Source organism: Myxocyprinus asiaticus, chromosome 21 (genome assembly GCF_019703515.2).
Source record: "Myxocyprinus asiaticus isolate MX2 ecotype Aquarium Trade chromosome 21, UBuf_Myxa_2, whole genome shotgun sequence".
NCBI classification, from domain to species: domain Eukaryota; kingdom Metazoa; phylum Chordata; class Actinopteri; order Cypriniformes; family Catostomidae; genus Myxocyprinus; species Myxocyprinus asiaticus.
Window position 1 is genome coordinate 24,878,899 of NC_059364.1, and position 23,312 is coordinate 24,902,210.

Here is a 23,312-nt window from a genome sequence, read left to right on the forward strand (position 1 = left end):
AGATCAGTGTTACTATCAGAAATAATTTAATTATTTCTTTAGTTATTAATTAATATTTTAATTAATTAATTGAATCTAACTCATTAAAACCTCATATGGGGCTCCAGTAAATGTAGTGTGCTACGTTTAGGAGCGGGTTTGATTATTAGCAATAATTAATAATTATCAAAGATAATTATTAAAATCAATAGAACATTGATGAGAATCAATGTTAGTTTTTTTTAATCCTTTAAATCAACAATTATCAAAGATAATCGTTAATTGTTAACATTGATGAAACATTAATTAAAATTAACACTAGCTTATTGATCATTCAAATTCAATCATCAAAGATAATTATCAATTATCAAAAATCAATAGAATATTAATAAGGATTAACATTGACAGTGCACCACCCTGAAATCAGGGACTAATAACCAGATAGTAAAACAGTCTCAATATTAGATTGTTTTCTTAGGAAAATCAACATCCGAAGAATATCGATTTTCAGGAAAAAAAAAACATTGAATGAAGGTTTGAATCCGAGCACTAATATCCTGTCAGCATGACACAGGCATATGCAAAACAAACCAAAACACTTCTATTTGTAATATAAACAAAGTTTATTTATGCAGTAATATCAATTAATAATTAATACAATGCAGTCAATAAACTTCCGACTTACAACTACAAACTAAACAGTGATATGATTAGATATGGAAATAAAAAATAATCCTATAACACATAAGGTGTGTGTGTGTGTGTGTGTAAGGAGGGACGCGCACAAAATGGCTGACGTGACTCTTGTGGAGAGTATGTAACGCGAGACTTCCGGCCAGGGAATATGACTGCGAATGGGGGTGGTGAGAAACCAGTCAATGGCGTCTACCAGTTACCGCGTGTATCCGCTTGTACAATAGCTTAGGGACAAAGCTGGGCTTTAGCATTAAGCTATCTAGGAGCCAAAAATGTGTGCCAAAATGTTTGTGAGGGGTCGCATGCATGTATGTGTGTTTGTGTGTGTGGTTAGTACGAGAGAGAGAGAAGTGACGGCCCTACAGCCGATTTTGCGATCGTGGGAGAGAAAGCAGCTGTTAGTTCATCGCTCAGAGACGCGGTGGACGGCTCGTAAACAGTCCCGCGTACTTTGACTCTTTAACGGATGAACTCAGTTTACCTGTCTCACCTGCGATGGTGAAATTGCACAACAGTCCAATTTGGTTGGACCACAATACAGCAAAACAAATTTGTGATAATTAATACCCTGAGTATTATTAATGAGCGGACATGGCGGTCCGTAAACTGTACAAGCAAAAACCTTGAAACACAAGAATAACACACTATAATATTCTATCTCTGCCCAGACGTAAACCCCTTACTTGAATCGCATGAGGACACAGGTAGAATGTGTTTTCCTCCATCCTTTAACTCTGACCCGGTTCCTTGAGGCTCGGGTGATGACGGGAGGCCGTTTCCTCGCTCTGTCGGCGGGCAGTATGGCTGTTGATTCTCGGCGGGCTGAGAGAACTCAGGAATGTCGACTTAATTGGAGATGGAAGAGAAATCTTTAATCTCTTCACTTCTGTAGGCAAACGGATGAAGATGCGAATTGCTCGGTGGTCTCCTTCGGATCCGTTAGAGTGTTCGGTTGAACACAGAGTAATCTCAACTCATCCAGCGAGATGGAGATTGAATGGCCACAGTTTCAAGTCAGACGTTACTTCCTTTTGAGGTTGCACCTGAGAGCAGCGATGAGCTACATCTATACAGGACGAACAAAGTTGCTGGAAGCAAATCCAGGAAGCATTTCAGAGGTATTTCAACTCCTGATGATGTCATGGTTTGAGGTGCGTTCAGTTGTGTGCCTCATCCAGTAGGAGTTGAGAGTTCGATCCTTTAGTGCGCAAGGCTTCATGGGATTTGTAGTCTGTTTTGGACTCCCTTTGTTTGATTTTGGTGCGATTTTTATTAGTATAATTTACAACTTGGAATGTGGGGGCTTGAGTTAGGTTTTTACGACTGTGTTAGGCCTGCCTTTGTCTTCTATCTGAATACATGAGGCCCAACACACAGTAGTGTGATGTTGTTGTTGCATTCTTTATTCAAATGACATTTATCGGTCAAAGTGTTGATATCTAAAAAACAAAATTAAAAACTAAATGTCATATCACATTTTAGAAAGTGTAATATTGTGACATCTTTTTGACTTTGCATCACCATTGGCAGGTTTATCAGTGATTTGCTTTCAGCAGTAAAATGTAAGCTTATCATCAGGGTGTTGTTTTTGTTTTAAAGCTTGCTTGTTAAATATGATTAAAGAGTGGCTCCTTGTTATCTGGATATACTTAATCCATTGTTGATTAACCTAATTGTAATAAGTATTCTCACTAATTGGCAAGTTTCAATTAGGTTTGTGTTGTTGTACATGCATTATATTTAACAAACATCAAAAAGGAAGGAAGAAAGTGATGAACTTCTTAAGATTTAAAATGAGCTTCTGTTAGTCTCCAGAGGTCTGATGTCTTCTGATTCTGGACTTTCATAAATAATGAAAAGATATTGCTGTGAATAATTCAGCCATGGATTCTAAGAATGTGTAGCATTTTAAATAATCACACAGCAGGTCATCTTGATCTTTACTAAATTACAGCATAGCCAATTTTAGTCTTAACACAGAATTAAATAATTTAGCGTTCACATGGGTTGAAACATTTCTCTTTAAAAGAACATTAGCATGCTGAATACTGCACGAAAAACAACGGGAATTATGGTATGTTTTAGTATTTTGCCAGTAAACTTTAAAGCACATGAATCACTGTTTGGCTTATTCACCCATGCAGAGGGGAGGGTTTGAAGGATGGATGTGAGAAGCGGGGCATCTGTGGGCATAGAATCTCGCACCTCTCTAGCTCTCCTCCATCCTTAGATATAATTGAACCATGATACCTTTTAGAATTCCCCAACAGTCAGTGGACGCAACACCAGAAAGCTCCAGCTCGTGAAGTTGCTGCATAAATGCTTTTATTGTTGTGAATTGCAACATGTCCCTTATTGTAACTTGTATTGTATGCACAAGAGATGGGTTAAGATGGTCGACTGGCTCCATGGACAGAGTAGTTGATTGGAGAAGTTGACTAGGGATGTCCCGATACCGATACTGATATCGGAATCGTGTTCGATACTGCGCTCGTACCTGTACTCTTACTCGTAAAAATGCTCCGATACCAAGAACTGAATCACGTCATGTCCTAGTGAGATTATTTAACAGCAAAAGCTGTGATTTATTGTGATAAATATATAGTTTGCATGTGCAGTGCTTTAAATGTTTGTGCTTTTGAATGTGTGGAACCGTTGTTGTTTTAAGAGATCCTTGGCTCATACATGGAAAATACTATTATGAGCATTGTACGCTCTGTTTGTTGCAGATTACAGCAGGCAGAGCACTAATTCGCTAATAATAATCCCTTTGAGTCACGTAGCGTTCGGCTTTTCTGGAATGGGAAACTGCCGTCATAACGTCAGAGCTGCTTGGTCATAACACAGGAACACTTCAAAATAAAAGCTTTGCCAAAATAAAAGCTTAATTTAATTTTAAAAAATGTGACAAATATATCACTACTGTATAGTTATGTAATATTCACTGTTATACTGCTACTACTACTACTACTACTACTACTACTAATAAATCAATAGTAATTGTGTTATATTCAAGCAATATCTCACATCTGTGATGCTCCAATGTTGTATTTACATCCAAATTAGCTCCAATGTTTATTTAGGATTGTGAGGTTCTGTATAAAATCTCTTCATTTGAAAAAAATAATACAATATCATGTTGAAAATTAATTGTTATACATTCATTTAATTAAAGTTTTAATGAATTTATTTATTTAAACACCATTTTGATAATAAAATTGAAATAAACTGTTGATATGGAGTTCAGGAAAAAAAAAAAAAAAAGGTATCGGATTCGGTATCAGCGAGTACTTTTTCTGCAGCCACCAGCATTCTTTTCAATTCTGTTGTTCTCCATTCAGTCTTTTTTATTTTATTTTTACACTGAGTAATTTCAGTTTTTTATTTATTTATTTATTTATTTTTATCATTTATGCATTTAGCAGACGATTTTATCCGGTTTTATCAACTCTCAGTGCATTCAAGGTATACATTTGATCAGTTTGTGTGTTCCCTGGGAATCGAACCCATGACGCACCAATATAGGGCACAACAACACTTATGCGCATCCCGGCACAGAATGATGTGCTTCATTGTAACCAGAGTGTTTGGGGTCCTTTTAAAAGTGGATAACTTCAATATTGTGGGTGCGCAACATGTAGTTCATGGCATCCAACAATTTTTTCTTCTGCAACAGTTTGTTAAAGCAATCCATTGTCTGTCAGACACCCCACTATAAAGAACTGGCAACAGACTCCATAAAAATACTGTCCTTTAATCTTCCACTACACACAAAAACCTGTGGACCATGCTGAACATTACTTACAGCAGGTGATTTAAAGTCCGATAATGAAAAAATAAAAATGTATTGTTGAATGTGGTAAATTTGTACACAAGCAATGCTTTAAAAAATAATGAGGCTTATTTAAGACGCAACTTCTTAAACATTCCAAAAAGTCGCATCTCTCAGTTCATCCCTTTAAAGCCCACAGCTAAAATATTAAACTCACTAGTTTGATGTTGGATGACTAGTGGAACATCCTTTTCCATTTGTAGGATGTATACCTTTATATGACTTCTGTCTGCAAGTTTTACATCCGTCATCTTCAGTAACCCTTAGTCATTCAAATGCTTCCAAACAGCTAATTTAAGTCACTTTTTTGGTGGATATGAGTCTGGTAGATTGAATTCCTCATTTATATATTGTTCTATCCGCGATACCTGGCCAAGTACAATCCGGACACCATCCGTAACCATAGTAACATCTTGCTAACACCCAGGCTCAAGCACCAGAGATTTTCACATTTAGGCCTGCACCAAAAAACTCTTTGAGATTGTATATTTGCATATTATAATATTTTTGTCACGTGTAAATAAAATATTTCACTGTGTTTAACCGTAGATTTAAATTTTTACGGATAAATTAACCGTGACATTTTTAATCGCATGCAATGAAACTGTATAATCATGAAATTCCTAACGTGAACATCCCATAAGAAATGTGTCTGACTAGTCAGCTCTTTGCTCAGACAACACAATACTAGTCAATTTTGATGATATTAAGCTTTTCACATCCCTAGGATGAGCTGTTGTCTTTGACACTTGTGGGTTATTTGTATACTGTAAACATGTATTGCTTTCGAGTTAAAACTGTTCGACATAGGATAGTTTGTATGTATGGCCAGAAGTATCATTTCGACTCAGATTGTCATTTCACGTTGAGGTGTTTTGCTGGGGAATAATGAGAATCTTTCTCATACTGGTCTCTGTACCTTTTTATGTTCTCACATTCTTTTCCTTACCTCTGTCTTTTAATATGTCCCTTAAGGGAGAGCGTGGACTGTAATTTATGGAAAAAATGTGATTCCCCTCCCCAGTGTCTAAAAGGTAAGTGCTCTACAAGGAGCGGTGATGGTGACAAAAGTGTCTGCGTTGTTTACAGGCTTGGCTGTCTGAAAATCCCCCACACCCCTCATAGAAGCTGCCTATTTAATTAGAGTGCTGGGCCCCTTGAGACTGCTGGTTCCTCCTGCACACGGTACAGAGTAAACCAGGCCCTCTCAATCACTCAGGCCCCTAACTGTTCCTGCTGTTTACTCAGCCAAGTCTGTACACACCACAATAGTTTAACAGAGCTAATTGACAGAAAAAAGCCAGTACAGAACAAAGGAATGAACAGGACAGGAAATATGAAATGACATCATCATGCATTTAGACAGTGGAAGATGGCAGTTGGTTATGTTATTGCATAGCTCTAGAAGATGAGATTGGAAGAGAAAGGAACAGGTATGGACAAATCATATATAATCAAGAACAGGGCAGATTCACAGCTGCATAGACCTTATTTACATTAGTGCCATCTTTGATTTTTGACTGGCATGAAAACAAGGCTGTGAGGGATAAACGTCTGCACATCTACAGTGGCATATATATAACCAAAAGTTGTGCATGCATTGTGCAAACAAACATATGTGGGAGCCTTCAGAGTCCAAGTACATTTTAGAGGTAATAAATGTATTTACACAGGGATTACAATTAATACATACTGAATAAGACACTCAGCAGATAGATTATTCTCTTTCATATCCACAGAAAACATTCGTTCGCTGATTGACAACGACAAAGTTTTTATGGTCACTCTGCAGAATTTAATTAATACTGAACAAGTTTTTTTTTATTATTATTATTTATTTTTTTTGTGGTGAAGTAAATATAGCAGAAACGATTAAGTATTTCCTATATTGAATAACTTAAAGCATGTGCTTGAAAATATTAAGTAAATCTTATATTCACACATGTAAAAAATAATGCTCTAGCATATAAATAAATATTATTTATGATTATTTGTTATTTTAAATTTTGTCATGTTTTAATACTACAGTAGAAAACATTGTCATATTTATTTATTTGCCAATGAGTAAATACCACTTTTAAATAAAATAAGTAAATTTTACTTAACTTTTTGAAGCTGGTGTTCCCAGCATTCATGGGACTTAAATAATTAATGAGCTTCCATGGTTTCACTGTTTACAAGTTTATTTACACTGTTTTACTGTTAATTTTGGTATTACGTTTGGTAAGTTCTTGTTTTGTGCAGTCTTAAGTTCATTTTCTACTCAAAATGACCTGTTCATGATCAAAATAATTATCTGTTCATTGTCACCATCATTGTGTTTTGTGCACCAAGTATTTAGGTCTGTGTGTGCAGCTCTATATCTTGTTTCTATCGCCGGTAATGCTGTGTGATGTCTTACAGACTACATAGTATGCTTTAAGTTTTGCTTTGGGAGGCTACTGTTTGTCATGTAGCACATGATTAAACATGTTTTTAAGAAAAAATGTGACATGTTCTAGTAAGATTATTAACATTTTACTAAGTTTAAGTAACATCATATTTGCAAGTAAACATTAATGAATTTACTCAAATGTTTAAGTTAAATTTACCCACTCACTTTAATGAATATTATGTCATAAAGGTAAGCAGATTTCACTTAGTTTTATACTATTAAGATTTACTTAGAAAAAAACGTGTGCAAAAACTCGCAAAATAAAAATTAAAGTAAAAGTAAATCTTACCAGTTATTTTTTTAGGGTACAGAGCCACCTTTTGATACTAGGTTATTATACCTGAGAAGACATTTAAGTATGGCTTTTATGCAGAAGCTTTACATAGAATTTGGAAACGTCACATTTGCTTGCCAAAGATTTGAGCCCTTACACTGTTGCTGAAAAATTGAGATTCATGAGAATTCGTTTTGGAAACTGATCATGACTCCCTAAATTGAAATTGAATCGAAATGTGAGCTGCCTAAAATTTTGTATTTTCAATTTTCCAACAAGGCATACGACGTCAAACAGCAGTTGGCATACAAACTTAATTACACTCTTTAAATATTATAATTATATAATAATAAATCTCAAGTACAGTGATTGCATATATATGGCATTCTAGCCATTGTTGTCTTTGAAATTCAGAGCTGTCCCTAAAGTCAGTCAAGAGCTGGGTCTAACCTATCTTTTCATCATGGTTTGCAGTTAATGTCTCTACGGAGACATCAGTCTTTTTTGACTCACATTTTGTCTTTCTGTTTCTTCTTTTACAGAGTAATCTTAAGAAATTGTTGACATTTTATCCCACCCACACCCCATTCTTTAAGAATACAAAGCATTGCCTTTTGTCAGTAATATAGAATACTGATTGTATCACCCTGGGCAGAGATTTTTGAACTTCAATAGATTTATGTACATTTCCTACTTTTGCCGTCACTGTAACAGGCCTTACATTTCCCAGATAATCTCACCCTATTCTTTATGTTAGTGCCTTTTATCAATGTTGCCACTCTTCAAAGGTCATCTTTGTCAAGCTTTATAATAGCATTAAATTTAACATGGATTGGGTCTGTTACTGCAGTCCTCACAATAGTCTGTCTTTCCGATGGTCATGCCCAGATCCTGCCTCTGTCTGGGGTGCATACATCTGTGTGCTCGTGACAAAAATAGATAGATTTCCTGCAATGTTATCTGCTGTCCCACCTGGCAAGATATGAATTCATTCAACTGTTTTAGCAGCTTTGCCAGATATTCTTTTTTTTCTAATAGAATCACTTACTCCACACTCTCCTAAGCTCTGCAATATGGTGGGTGGACTGTCAGAGCTTAAATAGAGTTTTACTTGCTGTTTGTCACAACATACTCAATCCCCCTTTGGTTGGATAGTGCATTTTTAGGTGCCAGTCAACTGCAGAAAAATGGCCACAATAACTCCTTTTATTACCATATCCAGGGTCTTTCAGGCATTTAGCCTGAGTTCTGAGCAAATGGTGAATTGTAAAATAGTCTTAGCGATGGAGCGAAATACACTGGCAGTGCTAGGTTCATTTTTAAGGTCATTCATTAAAGTATAGTCAATGGGTTAAATATAATATGTTGTAAGTATATTGTGTTTTTTGTAAATTGTCATTAGATAGATTAATAATTGTAGCAAGGAGATACAGGACAGAAGCGTTTCCAAAAAAATCACTTTTGTAAATAGTAACAGCATTATGAATCACAAATTCCAGAAGACATCAGACCGAGGCATCCCTGAAGGTAGTGTGGAACAGGTCACGTCAGGCACTTTAAATTACAATTTTATTGAAAGTAGCAAACTAGAATTTATTTATAAAAATTTGTACAGTTAGAATAGTATATTGATTTCATTGTACATTTGTACAGTTAAAAAGTACAAATAAAATTGATTAAAATTAATGTAAATGATAAGTATATTTTAATACCTTACATTTTTTTTTTAATATGAATTATGCATAAACGTCATCATATACATAACATATGGGGCATTTCCAGAAAAATTATATTAAGGATATTAATAAATTCGGGGGCCTGGGTAGCTCAGTGAGTATTGACGCTGACTACCACCCCTGGAGTCGCGAGTTTGAATCCAGGGTGTGCTGAGTGACTCCAGCCAGGTCTCCTAAGCAACCAAATTGCTAGGGAGGGTAGAGTCACATGGGGTAACCTCCTCGTGGTCACTATAATGTGGTTCTCTCTCTCGGTGGGGCACGTGGTGAGTTGTGTGTGGATGCCGCGGAGAATAGCGTGAAGCCTCCACACGCGCTACATCTCCGCGGTAACGCGCTCAAGCCACGTGATAAGATGCATGGATTGACGGTCTCAGACTCAGAGGCAACTGAGATTTGTCCTCCGCCACCCGGATTGAGGCAAGTCGCTACACCACAATGAGGACTTGGAGCGCATTGGGAATTGGGCATTCCAAATTGAGGAGAAAAGGGGAGAAAAAAAGGGATATTAATACATGTGAAAAGATAATAAAAAGGTTTTAAATGTAACCTATAGACATTTGTATTAAATGTAGATATATTTCACATAAATGGGCTGTGGTGCCAGAGCACTTCATTTCCCAAAAATGCTTATTAGCTTACTTTTTATTTTGGTACAGATTTTTTCTCCAGATTTACTTTGGAATGGATGTTAATTGCATCAGTTGTGTATTTGCATATATTAAGGGAGAGGCTGTTGACATTAATACAGTAATTAGCTGCATTCTAATAAGCTGATGATGCAGTGAACGGCAACCAACTGTCTGTAAGGTTACTGGTTCTTCCATTTCAATTCCAGTTCAACATCCTGTGGGGTATGACCAGTTCTATTAAAATTCCAGCTCATGAATCAAAAGAGAGACCAATCTTAAACTCAAAATTTTGCCTTACCCTGTTGTGATGAGATTGAAATGTAAACCTGGATGAGATCTCAGTCAACCAGGAAAAAAAGCGTCCTAATAATATACATAAGTTGAACAAAATGGCTTACAAGAACAGTTGTAGAGTAGTGATATGATATTAAAACCTGAGGGGCTGCTTGAATCTATAGACCCCTCATATCATTAATTTTTGATTGGGTAAGTTGATTGTATGGCCTGTTTAATTGCAGCCTTGCTGATAGTCACCTTGTCAAGTTCATAGGTTTGATTACCATGGTAGTAGCATTTTAGTGCAGCGGATAATGAATTCTCTCTCTCTCTCTCTCTCTCACTCTCTCTCTCTCTCTCTTTCGCTCTCTCGCTCTCTGTGTGTGTCTCTGTGTCTCATTTCTTGCTCTTATTTTTCCCTCTCCCTCTCTAAGCCCAGACATTACCAGCTCAGGGAGGCTAGGTTACCCTTTTGGATAGTTACCAGAGTGTTCATGATTGGTGTATTGAGTTCAGCACTGAGATTGAATGCAGTGACCCTCATTGCATTGGTTTCTTAAGCATACAGTATTTCATAATTCTCAAGGTGGTGGATTATATACATGGCGGCTCTCGTGTGGAAAGATCTGTGCAACTTTGTTGTATTTGGAAATGACTATTTAGTTTTAATTAAGTTGTCAAAATCTGCAAGGTGTTTATCATTAAAAAAAAACAATACATACTGTTTATTCCATTAGACAAAATAATAATTGTGTACACAAATGATCCTGTTCAAAAGTTTACATCCCCTTTGGTTCTTAATACAGTGTGTTGCTTCTTCTGATCAATGACTGTTTGTATCTTTTGTGATAGTTGTGCATGAGTTGTCCTGCTTTGTCCTGAGCAGAGTTATTATAGTTTTGAAAATGTAATTGGTTTTTGTTTTGGTTTTAAATTTCAGTTTTGTTTGGTTTAAAATGAGTTTTTTAAGTTTTAGTATAGTTTTAGTTTTCATCCATTAACATCACAAAATATATTTAAGACTTTAAAATAAGGTTGCATTTGTTAAAATTAGTTGACTACATAAGTTAATATAAACTGTGAACAAAACTTATAGCACATTTATCTTAGTTCATGTTATATCCAACATATACTAGTATATTTTAAAATTAAGAACAATATTAATAAATGGTATATTTAAACATTAATGCATAATGAACTAAAATGAACTATAATTAAACATTTTAGATAAATACATTACCATTGACCACGATTAATAAATGCTATAAAAAATGGTAACACTTTACAAAAAGGTTGTATTTGTTAACATTAGTTAACAACATTAGTTAACATGAACTAACAATACACATTACAGTGCATTCAGAAAGTATTCAGACCCCTTAATTCTTTTCACATTTTGTTATGGTGCAGCCTTATGCTAAAATGCTTTAAAAAAAAAAAAAATTATTTCACATACATCTACACTGCATACCCCATAATGACAAAGCAAAAAACATATTTTTGATAACTTTGCATATTTATTAAAAAGAAAAAACTGAGGGGGCCTGAGTAGCTTAGCGAAAGACGCTGACTACCACCCCTGGAGTCGCGAGTTCGAATCCAGGGCATGCTGAGTGACTCCAGCCAGGTCTCCTAAGCAGCCAAATTGGCCCAGTGGCGCGTGGCGAGTTGTGCGTGGATGCCACAGAGAATAGCGTGAAGCATCCACATGTGCTATGTCTCCGCGGTAACGCGCTCAACAAGCCATGTGATTAGATGCGCGGATTGATGGTCTCAGACGTGGAGGCAATTGAGGTTCGTCCTACGCCACCACAAGGACCTAGAGCGCATTGGGAATTGGGCATTCCAAATTGGGGAGAAAAGTGGAGAGGAAAAAAAAAAAAGAACAAACTGAAATTTCTCATTGAAGTATTCAGACCCTAACTCAGTACTTAGGTGAGGCACCTTTGGCAGCGATTACAGCCTCAAGTCTTTTTGGGTATGATGCAACAAGCTTTGCACACCTGGATTTGGGGATTTTCTGCCATTTTTCTCTGCAGATCCTCTCACGCTCTGTCAGGTTGGATGGGGACTGTCGGTGGACAGCCATTTTCAGGTCTCTCCAGAGATGTTCGATTGGGTTCAAGTCTGGGCTCTGGCTGGGCCTCTCAAGGACATTCACAGAGTTGTCCGTAAGCCACACTTGCATTGTCTTGGCTGTGTGCTTGTGGTCATTTTCCTGTTGGAAGGTGAACCTTCAGCCCAGTCTGAGGTCCTGAGCGCTCTGGACCAGGTTTTCATTGGAGTGGAGTGTTGCAGTGATGGTTGTCCTTCTGCAAGTTTCTCCCAACTCCACATATGATCTCTGGAGCTCAACCAGAGTGACCAGAGTGGTTTTTTCTCTGCATTTTCAGCTGCGAGACCTTATATAGACAGGTGTGCCTTTCCAAATCATGTCCAATCAATTGAATTTGCCACAGGTGGACTCCAATCAAAGTGTAGAAACATCTCAAAGATGTTCCAGAGAAATGCGATGCACCTGAGCTAAATTTCAAGTAACAGCAAAGGGTCTGAATACTTATGTGATATTTCAGTTTTTTCTTTTTAATAAATTTGCAAAGTTATCAAAAATCTGGTTTTTGCTTTGTCATTATGGGGTATGGAGTGTAGATTGATGTGAGGAAAAAAAAGAATTTAAAGCTTTTTTGCACAAGGCTGCAACATGACAAAATGTGAAAAAAATGAAGGGGTCTGGATACTTTCTGAATGCACTGTACTTTTACAACATTTGTTAATCTTGGCTAATGTTAATTTTCAACATACAGTATACTAATAAATTTTTTACAATTATAAGTTGTATATGTTAACATTAGTAAATGCAGTATGAACTAACAATGAACAATTGTATTATTTATCAATTAAAATTAGGCTACCTAAGATGAATTAAATGCTTTTAAAATATATGGTTCATTGTTAGTTCATAATACCTAATGCATTAACTAATTTTTACAAATAGAACATTGTTGTAAAATGTTAACTCGCATACAGTTGAAGTCAGAAGTTTACATACGCTTAGGTTGAAATTATTAAAACTCATTTTTTATAGTTTTGACAAGTCGTTTAGGACATCTACTTTGTGCATGACACCAGTAATTTTTCCAACCATTGTTTACAGACAGATTGTTTCACATTTAATTGACTATATCATAATTCCAGTGGGTCAGAAGTTTACATACGCTAAGTTAACTGTGCCTTTAAGCAGCTTGGAAAATTCCAGAAAATGATGTCAAGCCTTTAGACAGTTAGCCAGTTAGCTTCTGATAGGAGGTGTACTGAATTGGAGGTGTACCTGTAGATGTATTTTAAGGCCTACCTTCAAACTCTGTGCCTCTTTGCTTGACATCATGGGAAAATCAAAAGAAATCAGCCAAGACCTCAGAAAACAAATTGTGGAACTCCACAAGTCTGGTTCATCCTTGGGAGCAATTTCCAGACACCTGACAAAGGTACCACGCTCATCTGTACAAACAATATTACACAAGTATAAACAACATGGGACCACACAGCCTTCATACCGCTCAGGAAGGAGACGTATTCTGTCTCCTAGAGATTAATGTAATTTGGTGCGAAAAGTGCAAATCAATCTCAGAACAACTGCAAAGGACCTTGTGAAGATGCTGGAAAAAACAGGTAGACAAGTATCTATATCCACAGTAAAATGAGTCCTATATCAACGTAACCTGAATGGGCGCTCAGCAAGGAAGAAGCCACTTCTCCAAAACCGCCATAAAAAAAGCCAGACTACAGTTTGCAAGTGCACATGGGGACAAAGATCTTACTTTTTGGAGAAATGTCCTCTGGTCTAATGAAACAAAAATTTAACTGTTTGGCCATAATGACCATTGGTATTTTTGGAGGAAAAAGGGTGAGGCTTGCAAGCCAAAGAACACCATTCCAACCGTGAAGCATGGGGGTGGCAGCATCATGTTGTGGGGGTGTTTTGCTGCAGGAGGGACTGGTGCACTTCACAAAATAGATGGCATCATGAGGAAGGAAACTTATGTGGATATATTGAAGCAACATCTCAAGACATCAGCCAGGAAGTTAAAGCTCGGTTGCAAATGGGTCTGCAAAATGGACAATGACCCCAAGCATAACTCCAAAGTTGTGGCAAAATGGCTTAAGGACAGAAAAGTCAAGGTATTGGAGTGGCCATCACAAAGCCCTGACCTCAATACGATCAAAAATTTGTGGGCAGAACTGAAAAAGCATGTGCGAGCAAGGAGGCCTACAAACCTGACTCAGTTACACCAGTTCTGTCTGGAGGAATGGGCCAAAATTCCAGCAACTTACTGTGAGAAGCTTGTGGAAGGCTACCCAAAAAGTTTGACCCAAGTTAAACAATTTAAAGGCAATGTTACCAAATACTAACAAAGTGTATGTACACTTCTGACCCACTGGGAATGTGATGAAAGAAATAAAAGCTGAAATAAATCACTCTCTCTACTATTATTCTGACATTTCACATTCTTAAAATAAAGTAGTGATCCTAACTGACCTAAGACGGAATGTTTTCTACGATTAAATGTCACAATTTTGACACAATTTCAAATGAATTGTGAAAAACTGAGTTGAAATGTATTTGGCAAAGGTGTATGCAAGCTTCTGACTTCAACTGTATTGTTTTTTGTTTGTTCATGATGCATTTACTAATGTTGACAAGTACAACCTAATTGCAAAGTTTGGGCCTGCATTTGAAGCTATTCATGCTCAAAATAATACCATCAAATATAAACATTTTATTTGTCAAATTCACCACAACACAGCACTTTTGACATGAAGGGAATGTGCTATAAATGTAACCTATATTGCAGATGCATATGTTACATTTAGCAGTAACTATTCCAACATCTCTGCAGCATTTATCAGCAGCGTGGACTGGACTCACACGGGTTTTGTGTTGGACGGCCCGCACCCAAGAACAAGAAGTCGCTTATTTGACAAAGTTTCCGAAGTTCATGGAATTAAATATATTCATAAGTTTTGTTTGAGGTCAACTAAATGAGGTCCCAATTTATTTAGTGCTGTATTTGCGCTGTTTCAAAGGGCGCCATTATTTGCCGTCAGCGCTTTCTCGTGTGCTGGTTTATTTTAGTGTCGTCCAGAGCCCTGCCCCCAGATTTACATACCTCTAAACATCACATATGCAGGTGAAAACTAAAGTAATTTTCTCCATGATTCCATTTAGTTTTCATTTGTTTTGTTGTGCACTTTTAGTTTTCTTTTGTTTTTTTGTTTTTTACGAAAATATTTTTTCACTGTTAGTTTTAATTTTGGTAATAATTTTCATTATAAAATGTATACGATAATAACCTTGGTACTGAGCAGAGAATCTGCCCACTGTTCTTAGGAAAAATCCTCTAGGTACTGCACAATCTTTGGATTCCCATCACCTTTTGCACATTTTAGTTCTTCCCAACAGTGGCTATTTGATGTTGACATCCAGCTTTTTGAGACTTAGGACAACTGAGGGACACATACACAACTACTACAAAAGGTGCAAACATTCATTGGTATTAAGGCAACACACTATATTAAAAACCAAGGGGATGTAAAAAGGATGATTTGTGTAAATTATTATTGTCTTTTAAAATAACGAATATGAGAGATATTTGTTATATAGCTTCTGAAGGGCAGTACTAAATAAAAAATATATATATGATCTTTTATCTGTCATATTTGTATAAATTCTGAAAGACAAAAGGGATGCACTCAACTGTATCACCACTTTTCCTTATTACTGCCTATGATGATACATACAGCACTTTATCAGAAACTGTGACCTACTCAGAATAATGCCATCAAAGTTTTATTTGTCAAATTCTTAACAACAGAAGTGCAGTACTTGCCGAGAATTAAATGTGCAATTGCTGCTACATATTGACACTGTATTCTAGGGTTTTGTTTTATGCTTTTTGTATCAATCAAATTAGATGAATTTAATTTATGTTGTCTACATTTCATGCAGATGGCTGCACCTTTATTTGCTGTAATCACTTTGCAGCATGATGGTTTATTATTGTGGTGTTGTCATTTTTGGATTTACCTGCCCCAAATGTCACATACAAAAAGCTAACTGTGATTGGTTGTTTTATATGTCCATGTTGTCTGATTGAAAATGCAAAAACTAAAGTCATTCTCTGTGTAATTCTATTTTTTTCCCCTGAATATTTTAGTGTAGATTTTGTAGATTTTATTTTAGTGGACAAATATTTTTTCACTGCTAGATTTTGTCTTAATATTTTTAGTTAACTTTAATAACCATACTGTAAACATTTATCTCTGTGTGCCTAATTTTGTGCTGAGGTAGCTGTTTTTCAACTGTATAACTGGATATTCCTTTGCATCTGTTAATTTTTTCTATGATCTGATGGCGATCCCACAGAGGTTTGTATGTAGAGATTGTGGAATTTGAGATGGGAGAGGGGTGCAAGAGAGAGCAGCCACATTATCCATAATCCAGTCACAGTTGTCTGCAGTTTAGCGACACCACTACAGGAGGTCCCTGCTAATAGCTCTATATTTCATAGCGGAAAACGCCCTGCCACAATCCACTTGATGTACGACAATGTCTTTAATTCACTCACAATCTTCCCACCATTCCTAACCCTATTCTCATACACTTTTCTGTCCTCTCCCACAAACTCATAGTCCCTCTCTCTTTCTCCCTTGTCTTTGTCTCGCTTTGCAGTTTGACAAAGCATATGCCTACAGCATCCGCCACATGTTCGGGAAGGAAGGCAAGCGCACTGACTACACCCCCTACAGTTGCATGAAAGTGATTTTGTCAAATCCACCCAGCCAAGGCGACTACCATGGTGAGTCATACTGTAGTCAGGCCAACTGTTGATTTTATATGTGATCCGTCCCCCCGAGGCTTGTGTTTATTTTTGTAGTGAAGAGAATTTATAATTATGAATGCTGAGTACACAGGTGGTCTTGAATTCGTTATAGAAAATTCCCAAGTCCTCACAGCCTAATTGATAACACCTGCTTTTCGTAGTGTGCGCAATATGCAAGGTGGGTCGTGGTCTACTGTCCTGTAGGATAGGTTTTCTGAGACTAGTTCAGGCTCTTTTGGGATGACTGTAAACTTATTACCTTTCTCTTACTTGTCTTCCTCACAGGATGTCCATTCCGCCACAATGACCCTGAGCTCTTGAAACAGAAGTTGCAGTCCTATAAAATCTCCCCCAGTGGGATCAATCAGGTTTGTCTGATCACCACAACACACACTTGAGCAGGCTCAGCACAATGTGCAAAGATATAGAGGTGACCATTGGTTATAGAAGGTGTAAAGGGCTTTAAGGACAGAAACTAGGGCTGTTAACTTAGAGAGATTTAAATTTTGAAAATTAAGACAATCATGCCCCGTTACACAAGGTGGGGTCTCAAGACTTGTTTTTATTTCAATTTTTTAATATTTTTACACAAGTGCTATAATTACTTCTGTACTTTTGGAATATTAATGATTCTGCTATACTTCTAGAATATAAATAATGAAAAAAGTAGTAACATTCCGGATTCTACATCATAAATGACGGCTTCAGCTCTGTGTTGATTGCTTTGACCTTTGCTGTATCTGGTGATTTGAAGCATTCTTTAAAGTACACTTTACTGAAAGTCATTTCAGCTGACTTTTACCACATTAAAGCAGCTTCAATGGGCCAGGCAATGAAATTGGATGGTCCGGCCTTGCTGTAATGTTCTTGGAATTATAAACCTTAGACACTAATGTAATTAACGGACTGCTGTTAATAAGGCCATTAAGTTCAGCATTAAAAGGCTATTAAAAAGAATATATAAATGAAGTCAAATGTTGCATACTGTCTCTTGGGTTACTCTTAAGATTTTGGCTAATATGACTGAAGGTACCAATCAAAAATTAAACGACGTCATAGAGATGAAATTTCATGTGGAATATTTTAATTATTTGAGCTGTAAATAATAATGACAATAGGTGCCAACTAAATAATATCGGGTTAATTAAACCACATAATGTTGATAATACTGTATTTAAGCCAGTGGTTCTCAAATGATCTTGCTTCAGGACCCAGATTTTAAATTGGACATCAGTTAGCGACCTAACACTGTATCACAATTGTTTATCGTACAAAAGGATGCAAAAATGCCCTTAAAGGGAAAGTTCACCCAAAAATGAAAATCATCATTTACTCACTCTCATTCTATCCCAGGTGTGTATGACTTTCTTTCTTCTGCAAAACACAAACAAAGATTTTTAGAAAAATTTCTCAGCTCCTTACAATGCAAGTGAATGCTGACCAGAACTTTCAAGCTCCAAAATCAAATAAAGGCCTAATAAAAGTAATCCATAAGACTCCAGTGGTTATCTTCAGAAGTGAAATGATAGGTATGGGTGAGAAAAAGATAAATATTTAAGTCTTTTTTTTTGTTTTTTTTTAATACCATAAATCTACACTTTCAGTTTCAAAATGTAAAAGTGAAGGTGAAAGTGGAGATTTATAGTTAAAAAGGACTTAAATATTGATCTTTTTCTCACCCATACCTATCATATCCCTTCTGAAGACATGAATATAACCACATGAGTCATATGGATTACTTTTATTTGGCCTTTATGTGATTTTTGGATCTTCCAATTTCTGGCCACCATTCACTTGCATTGTAAGTGATGCTTACAGAGCTGAAATATTCTTCTAAAAATATTTAGTTTGTTTTCTGCAGAAGAAAGCAAGTCATACACATCTGGAATGGCATGAGGATGAGTACATTTTGAAAAAAAATCATTTTTGGGTGAACTATCCCTTTAAAATTAAACATTCAATTTTATTAAGATTACCATAAACTACATGGTAACTAACATTAAAATGTGCTATTTTGGTTTCTAAATGTATCTTGTAAAAAAAATTATTATTATAATTTTTTTTAAATGGCCTTTTTGTGTTTTTTTTTTTTTTTTTAATGGGATAGGGAAAGTAGAGAGGTGACAGGAAATGAGAGGGAGAAGAGTGGGAATGGGACCGGGAAAGGACCTCAACACTTCTATAAGTGTTATTTAAAAAACAAATCAGTATGAATTACTCATAAACATGTTATACACACAACAAACTATATGATATTAATAATCAATGTTTGAAATGTCACCTATAGAAATTTTTGTTTAATTTCTGTATTTCCCTATATGTAATAAATATTATGATATGGACCATGGTGGAAGAACACTTCATTTCCTATTATGATCTAACCTACCCCAAATTCTTCCAAATGGATCCAAACATCAATAGATTAGCACATTCCTGTTTTGATGCTATTATTGCTGAAAAAATATAAGTTTTAAACCTTAAACATTATACAAAGTGTATAGATTGATGTAAGATGAAAACATTCATTCAGTGCTACAAGAAATGTTAGTGTCTTCCCACTGTAAGGTGTGCTGATTTTAGTCTCACATGGCTCGTCCAATAACCATAGTGTGGTTGAGGGAAATGGCTGATGGCTGGCTAATGCAATCCGACATGGCATCCCAAGGGTAGCACATTTCCAATCCAATTAAATTCATAATTTCATTGGAGACCCCAAGCAGTGTCCTTATAGACTGTGAGTGTACGGAGAGTCGTAGACCTGTGGGCATGTGTAGCAACAGCGTGATGTTCACCCCAGGAGCTCTCTCAACACGTGGCCCTCTTGCTGCAGAGCCAGCCCAGTGTGCTGGATAATTAAAAAACCCAGAAAAGTGAAAAGCCCGGGCAGTAGGGTGATTAAAATGCAGAACGTCAACCTTCTCAATCAACCTGTCTGTTGACAGGGTGACATTACAGTCAGAAGGGCAAGACTCCAGTCGGGAAGGAGAAACTACTGTGGAAAACTGAGCTCAGCTCGCTCACTCAATGTTAGAGACAGTCACAGCATGAGTTCTGCCTCGGGAAGCTCAGATTAAAGATCACATGCGTGGTTTGCAGTTCAAACAGTGAAGAAAGTAGCGAGAACATGCAGAGTGGCATGTGTGTTACTGATAGACTTAATCCCAGCATTTTTTTTTTTTTTGTGCAACATCGCTTAATACATGTATATCCAATAAATTGTCTTAATACAGCTGTTTGTTTGCTATTCGGTTACTAAACCACAGGTATGGTATTTTGTTTTCAAAGTTGCTTTATTACCAAAGCAATGTAAAAAATAAAATTTTAAAAAATGTTGTAATGTGACGATTACTTAAAGGTGAAGTGTAATTTCTGCTCCTCCAAACAGAATTTCAAAAATAATGACTGTTTTCCAACAGTATTCCCAAACACTTCCCTTGCCTGCTATTGGTCTGCAATCATAAAGCCCCTCCTAATTTACACCTTTGGTTCAAACAAAAAGTCAAAATGCAGCACCTTAGTGATTACTGTTTTCGAGGAAATCAACCCACAAATGGCTTACTTATAGCTGTTCCTGCATATTAGGCTTGGATAGGAGAAAGAATTTTAACATTGAAACAAAAATCACACTACAGAGGTAGCAAAATTCACAAAGCCTATATTAAGACAAACTCACAAAGTGCCAATGGAGCACAGCACCACAGCAGTTATAGCGACACATCCAATAAGTGCATTGCTCATTTTTAATGTATTTTGTCAGCTGTTTTTCACCATGTTATCCCCAGCCAATCTGTTAAACCAGTGATATTTAACTTGTTTTTCTCAGCATAATATTAGACCCCTGCCTGGTATGTTGCAGTGTACTAGCTTCACTTCCAGGTAGCTTCCGTCTCCGGAGCTCTCAGGTTAGGTGTTTGATGATGTTGGCTCTCACCTTTAAATCCATGCATTATGCATTTCTTCTCTTGCCAGTATGTTAGCTGAGGTGGAATGCCATGCTTTACCTCTAGGAATACACAGTGTTAAAAACTTCACCCAAAGAGAGGTCTGAGCAAAAAGAAAAGAAAAAAGAGAGAGAAATGGCTTGTAATTTATTTTTTATTTTTTATTTTTTTTATATATAAAGAGTTCTGTTTGATGACATTTTGACTCAGTGTCTCACCTGAAACCTCATAAATGTTTGCTGTGTCGGTATGTTTCGGGGAAGAAAGAGCACAGTGAATTTTAACAGTGTTATTCATCTTTGTTGTTTAGCAATCTGACTCTGCTTAGATATTGATTTGACATTTAATTTAATTATTTCACCTGGTTTCTGGTGCCAGGAATTGTTTTATGATTAGCACAACTCAGATGTTATATACTAGGGATGTGCAAATCTACATATTTTCAGAATCGACTAGATGCTGGGTTGACCGAACGACTTGAGTAATCGATGTTAAGGAATCCCTGTATAATTAGGTTGGTTTAGGGTTTGTGTGACCTTGTTTGGACACGTTTCATAGGGGTGTTTACATATGATGTGTTCTTGCATTTAAAAAAAAGCCAGATGGAGTACAACGCAGTGTAACAGAACTCAGGAGTTTGAGACTTTATTTTAAAAGTTCAACTTTTTTAACTTGACGTAGCATCTAAAAAACACAATACTTTTGGCATGATGCTCAAAAAACAATGTGCGTTGCATTGGGTAAATACGTCTGTCTGAATATGTATAACTAGCAGTGTTGCTTTAGGGCCCTATTTTAAGAGCGCTACGTTTTAAGCGCAGCGCTATGCGATACGTTAGATGCGCAATGTCAGTGGGTATGGCCATGAAGTTGGCAATGCAAGTGGGGCGAAGTCCTGCGCACAAAGCCCTAATGGGCTGGGTCAAGTGCAAATAAATTCTGAGGTTCTTCTCCAGTTATTGCACATCTGCGTCTAATTATATATTCCATTCCCTGTCAAGCATCGATAACATAAGAAGTTGGTTGTGTAAATAGGCAAAATGCAATGATCTGTAAGAATAGAAATATGAACTTGCGTTCATTGGCACATTAACTGCATCCTTGAGAACATCAGGCATATTTCTATGACAGTAACTCCAATCTTAAAGGAAAAATTGGATGTAGTCTCTGTTAAATAATAAAGAATGCAAGTGTAATTAATCATTTTGATCTACTGAAACATAAATCATTGCTACTATTAAAAGTTACCAATAGCTCTTTGATATAAACTACTGGTAGAATTGCCAAACTACAAATGCAGTAACTGGGTTTAGACTTTGCGCTGAGAATAGACATGGTTCTCAGACGTCTTAGCGCAATGACCTATTTCTCAGGAAAATAGCTTTTTGCACCACTTCATTAACATACAATACACCCACAGTTTGCGCATATACACCCACAGATAGTGCAAGCACTTCCACCCACGGCAACTTGAACTTTACGCTGGCACAAAATTTGCACTTAGAATTAGCGCTCTCACTAAAATTGGATAAGATGCAGTGCACGGTTATTGCACGTAACGCAGTCACGAAAATGTAAACAATTTTAAAGAATTTTACAGTTTTTAAAGGATTTATCATGTAAACTGACTTCCAGCTAAAGTGCAGTACGCTATTTTAAGCACTGCCATTAAAAATCTAGATAAGCTAGTTGGTTGTTGGTCCACTTGTTCACCATTATGACTAGGGATGATTATAATTGACTGGTAAACCATTAACCAGCAGTAAGAATTTTGACCGTTTAACAGTTAAAAAAAGTCAATAAAAAAAATAAAAGTAATTTAAAAAGGTTTGCTGCATGGTAATAGAAAAATAGGCTATACATATCAATCAACTCATGGGGGTGTGTCGACACGTGCAACCAACCACACGTGCCTACAACCATATTTCGCTGAGTGAGCAAAATTAAGCAAGCAAAAAGAAGCACTGCGTGGGACCATTTCGACCGAAAGGACGATGAGGTTATTTGTAAGATATGCAATGCAGTATTGAAATATAACAGTAGTACAAGCACAATGCAATACCACTTGCGAAGCAAACATCCACAAGCATTTATTTTATTTTGAGGTCTGAAAAATGCGACAAAAAGTTATAAAATATTTTCCTACATGGTCTAGGCTATTTTGCCGGTTCTACACAGCACACTCGGCACCGGAGGATTCAGTGTGTGTTTTCGTTATGTTAATCTGTTAATTAAGTGAAATATTTTTTTGTGTAGGCCTATCTATTCCATCTTTTTTACTCCGTTCACAGCAGCGCTGCAGGTACATGACGATGTGTGAATCCTCATGTTCTGTTGTTGTTTATGCTGCTATTTGCGCATGTAAAAATAAACCCCTTCTTATGAAAAAAGTCAACATTTGTTGGTACAGACACTCGTCCAATTTAATTTAATTATAATTTAACATTCTAATCTTGTCAGTTAACGGTTAATGGTCGGTCAATGAGCGTCGGCTATCAGTCAGGAAAAAATTCAAAATGAGCATCCCTAATTATGACCCATCCCTATTATATTCAAAGCAAAATGTGAGTGAATTAAACTGTTATAACATTCTTAATTTTCGAATTAATTTGTCTCACTTTTTCTTGTCTT

General features: G+C 36.5%; 1 protein-coding gene across 1 annotated transcript in view; it reads left to right on the forward strand.

Annotated features, from left to right (window-relative positions):
* LOC127411815 (DNA primase large subunit-like) overlaps nt 1-23,312 on the forward strand; it is a 94,978-nt gene that overhangs the window by 64,531 nt on the left and 7,135 nt on the right. Inside the window, exons 11-12 of the mRNA XM_051647614.1 lie at nt 16,590-16,716; nt 17,026-17,108. Of these exons, the coding sequence (XP_051503574.1) occupies nt 16,590-16,716; nt 17,026-17,108 (210 nt within the window). The remainder of the gene's footprint in view (nt 1-16,589; nt 16,717-17,025; nt 17,109-23,312) is intronic.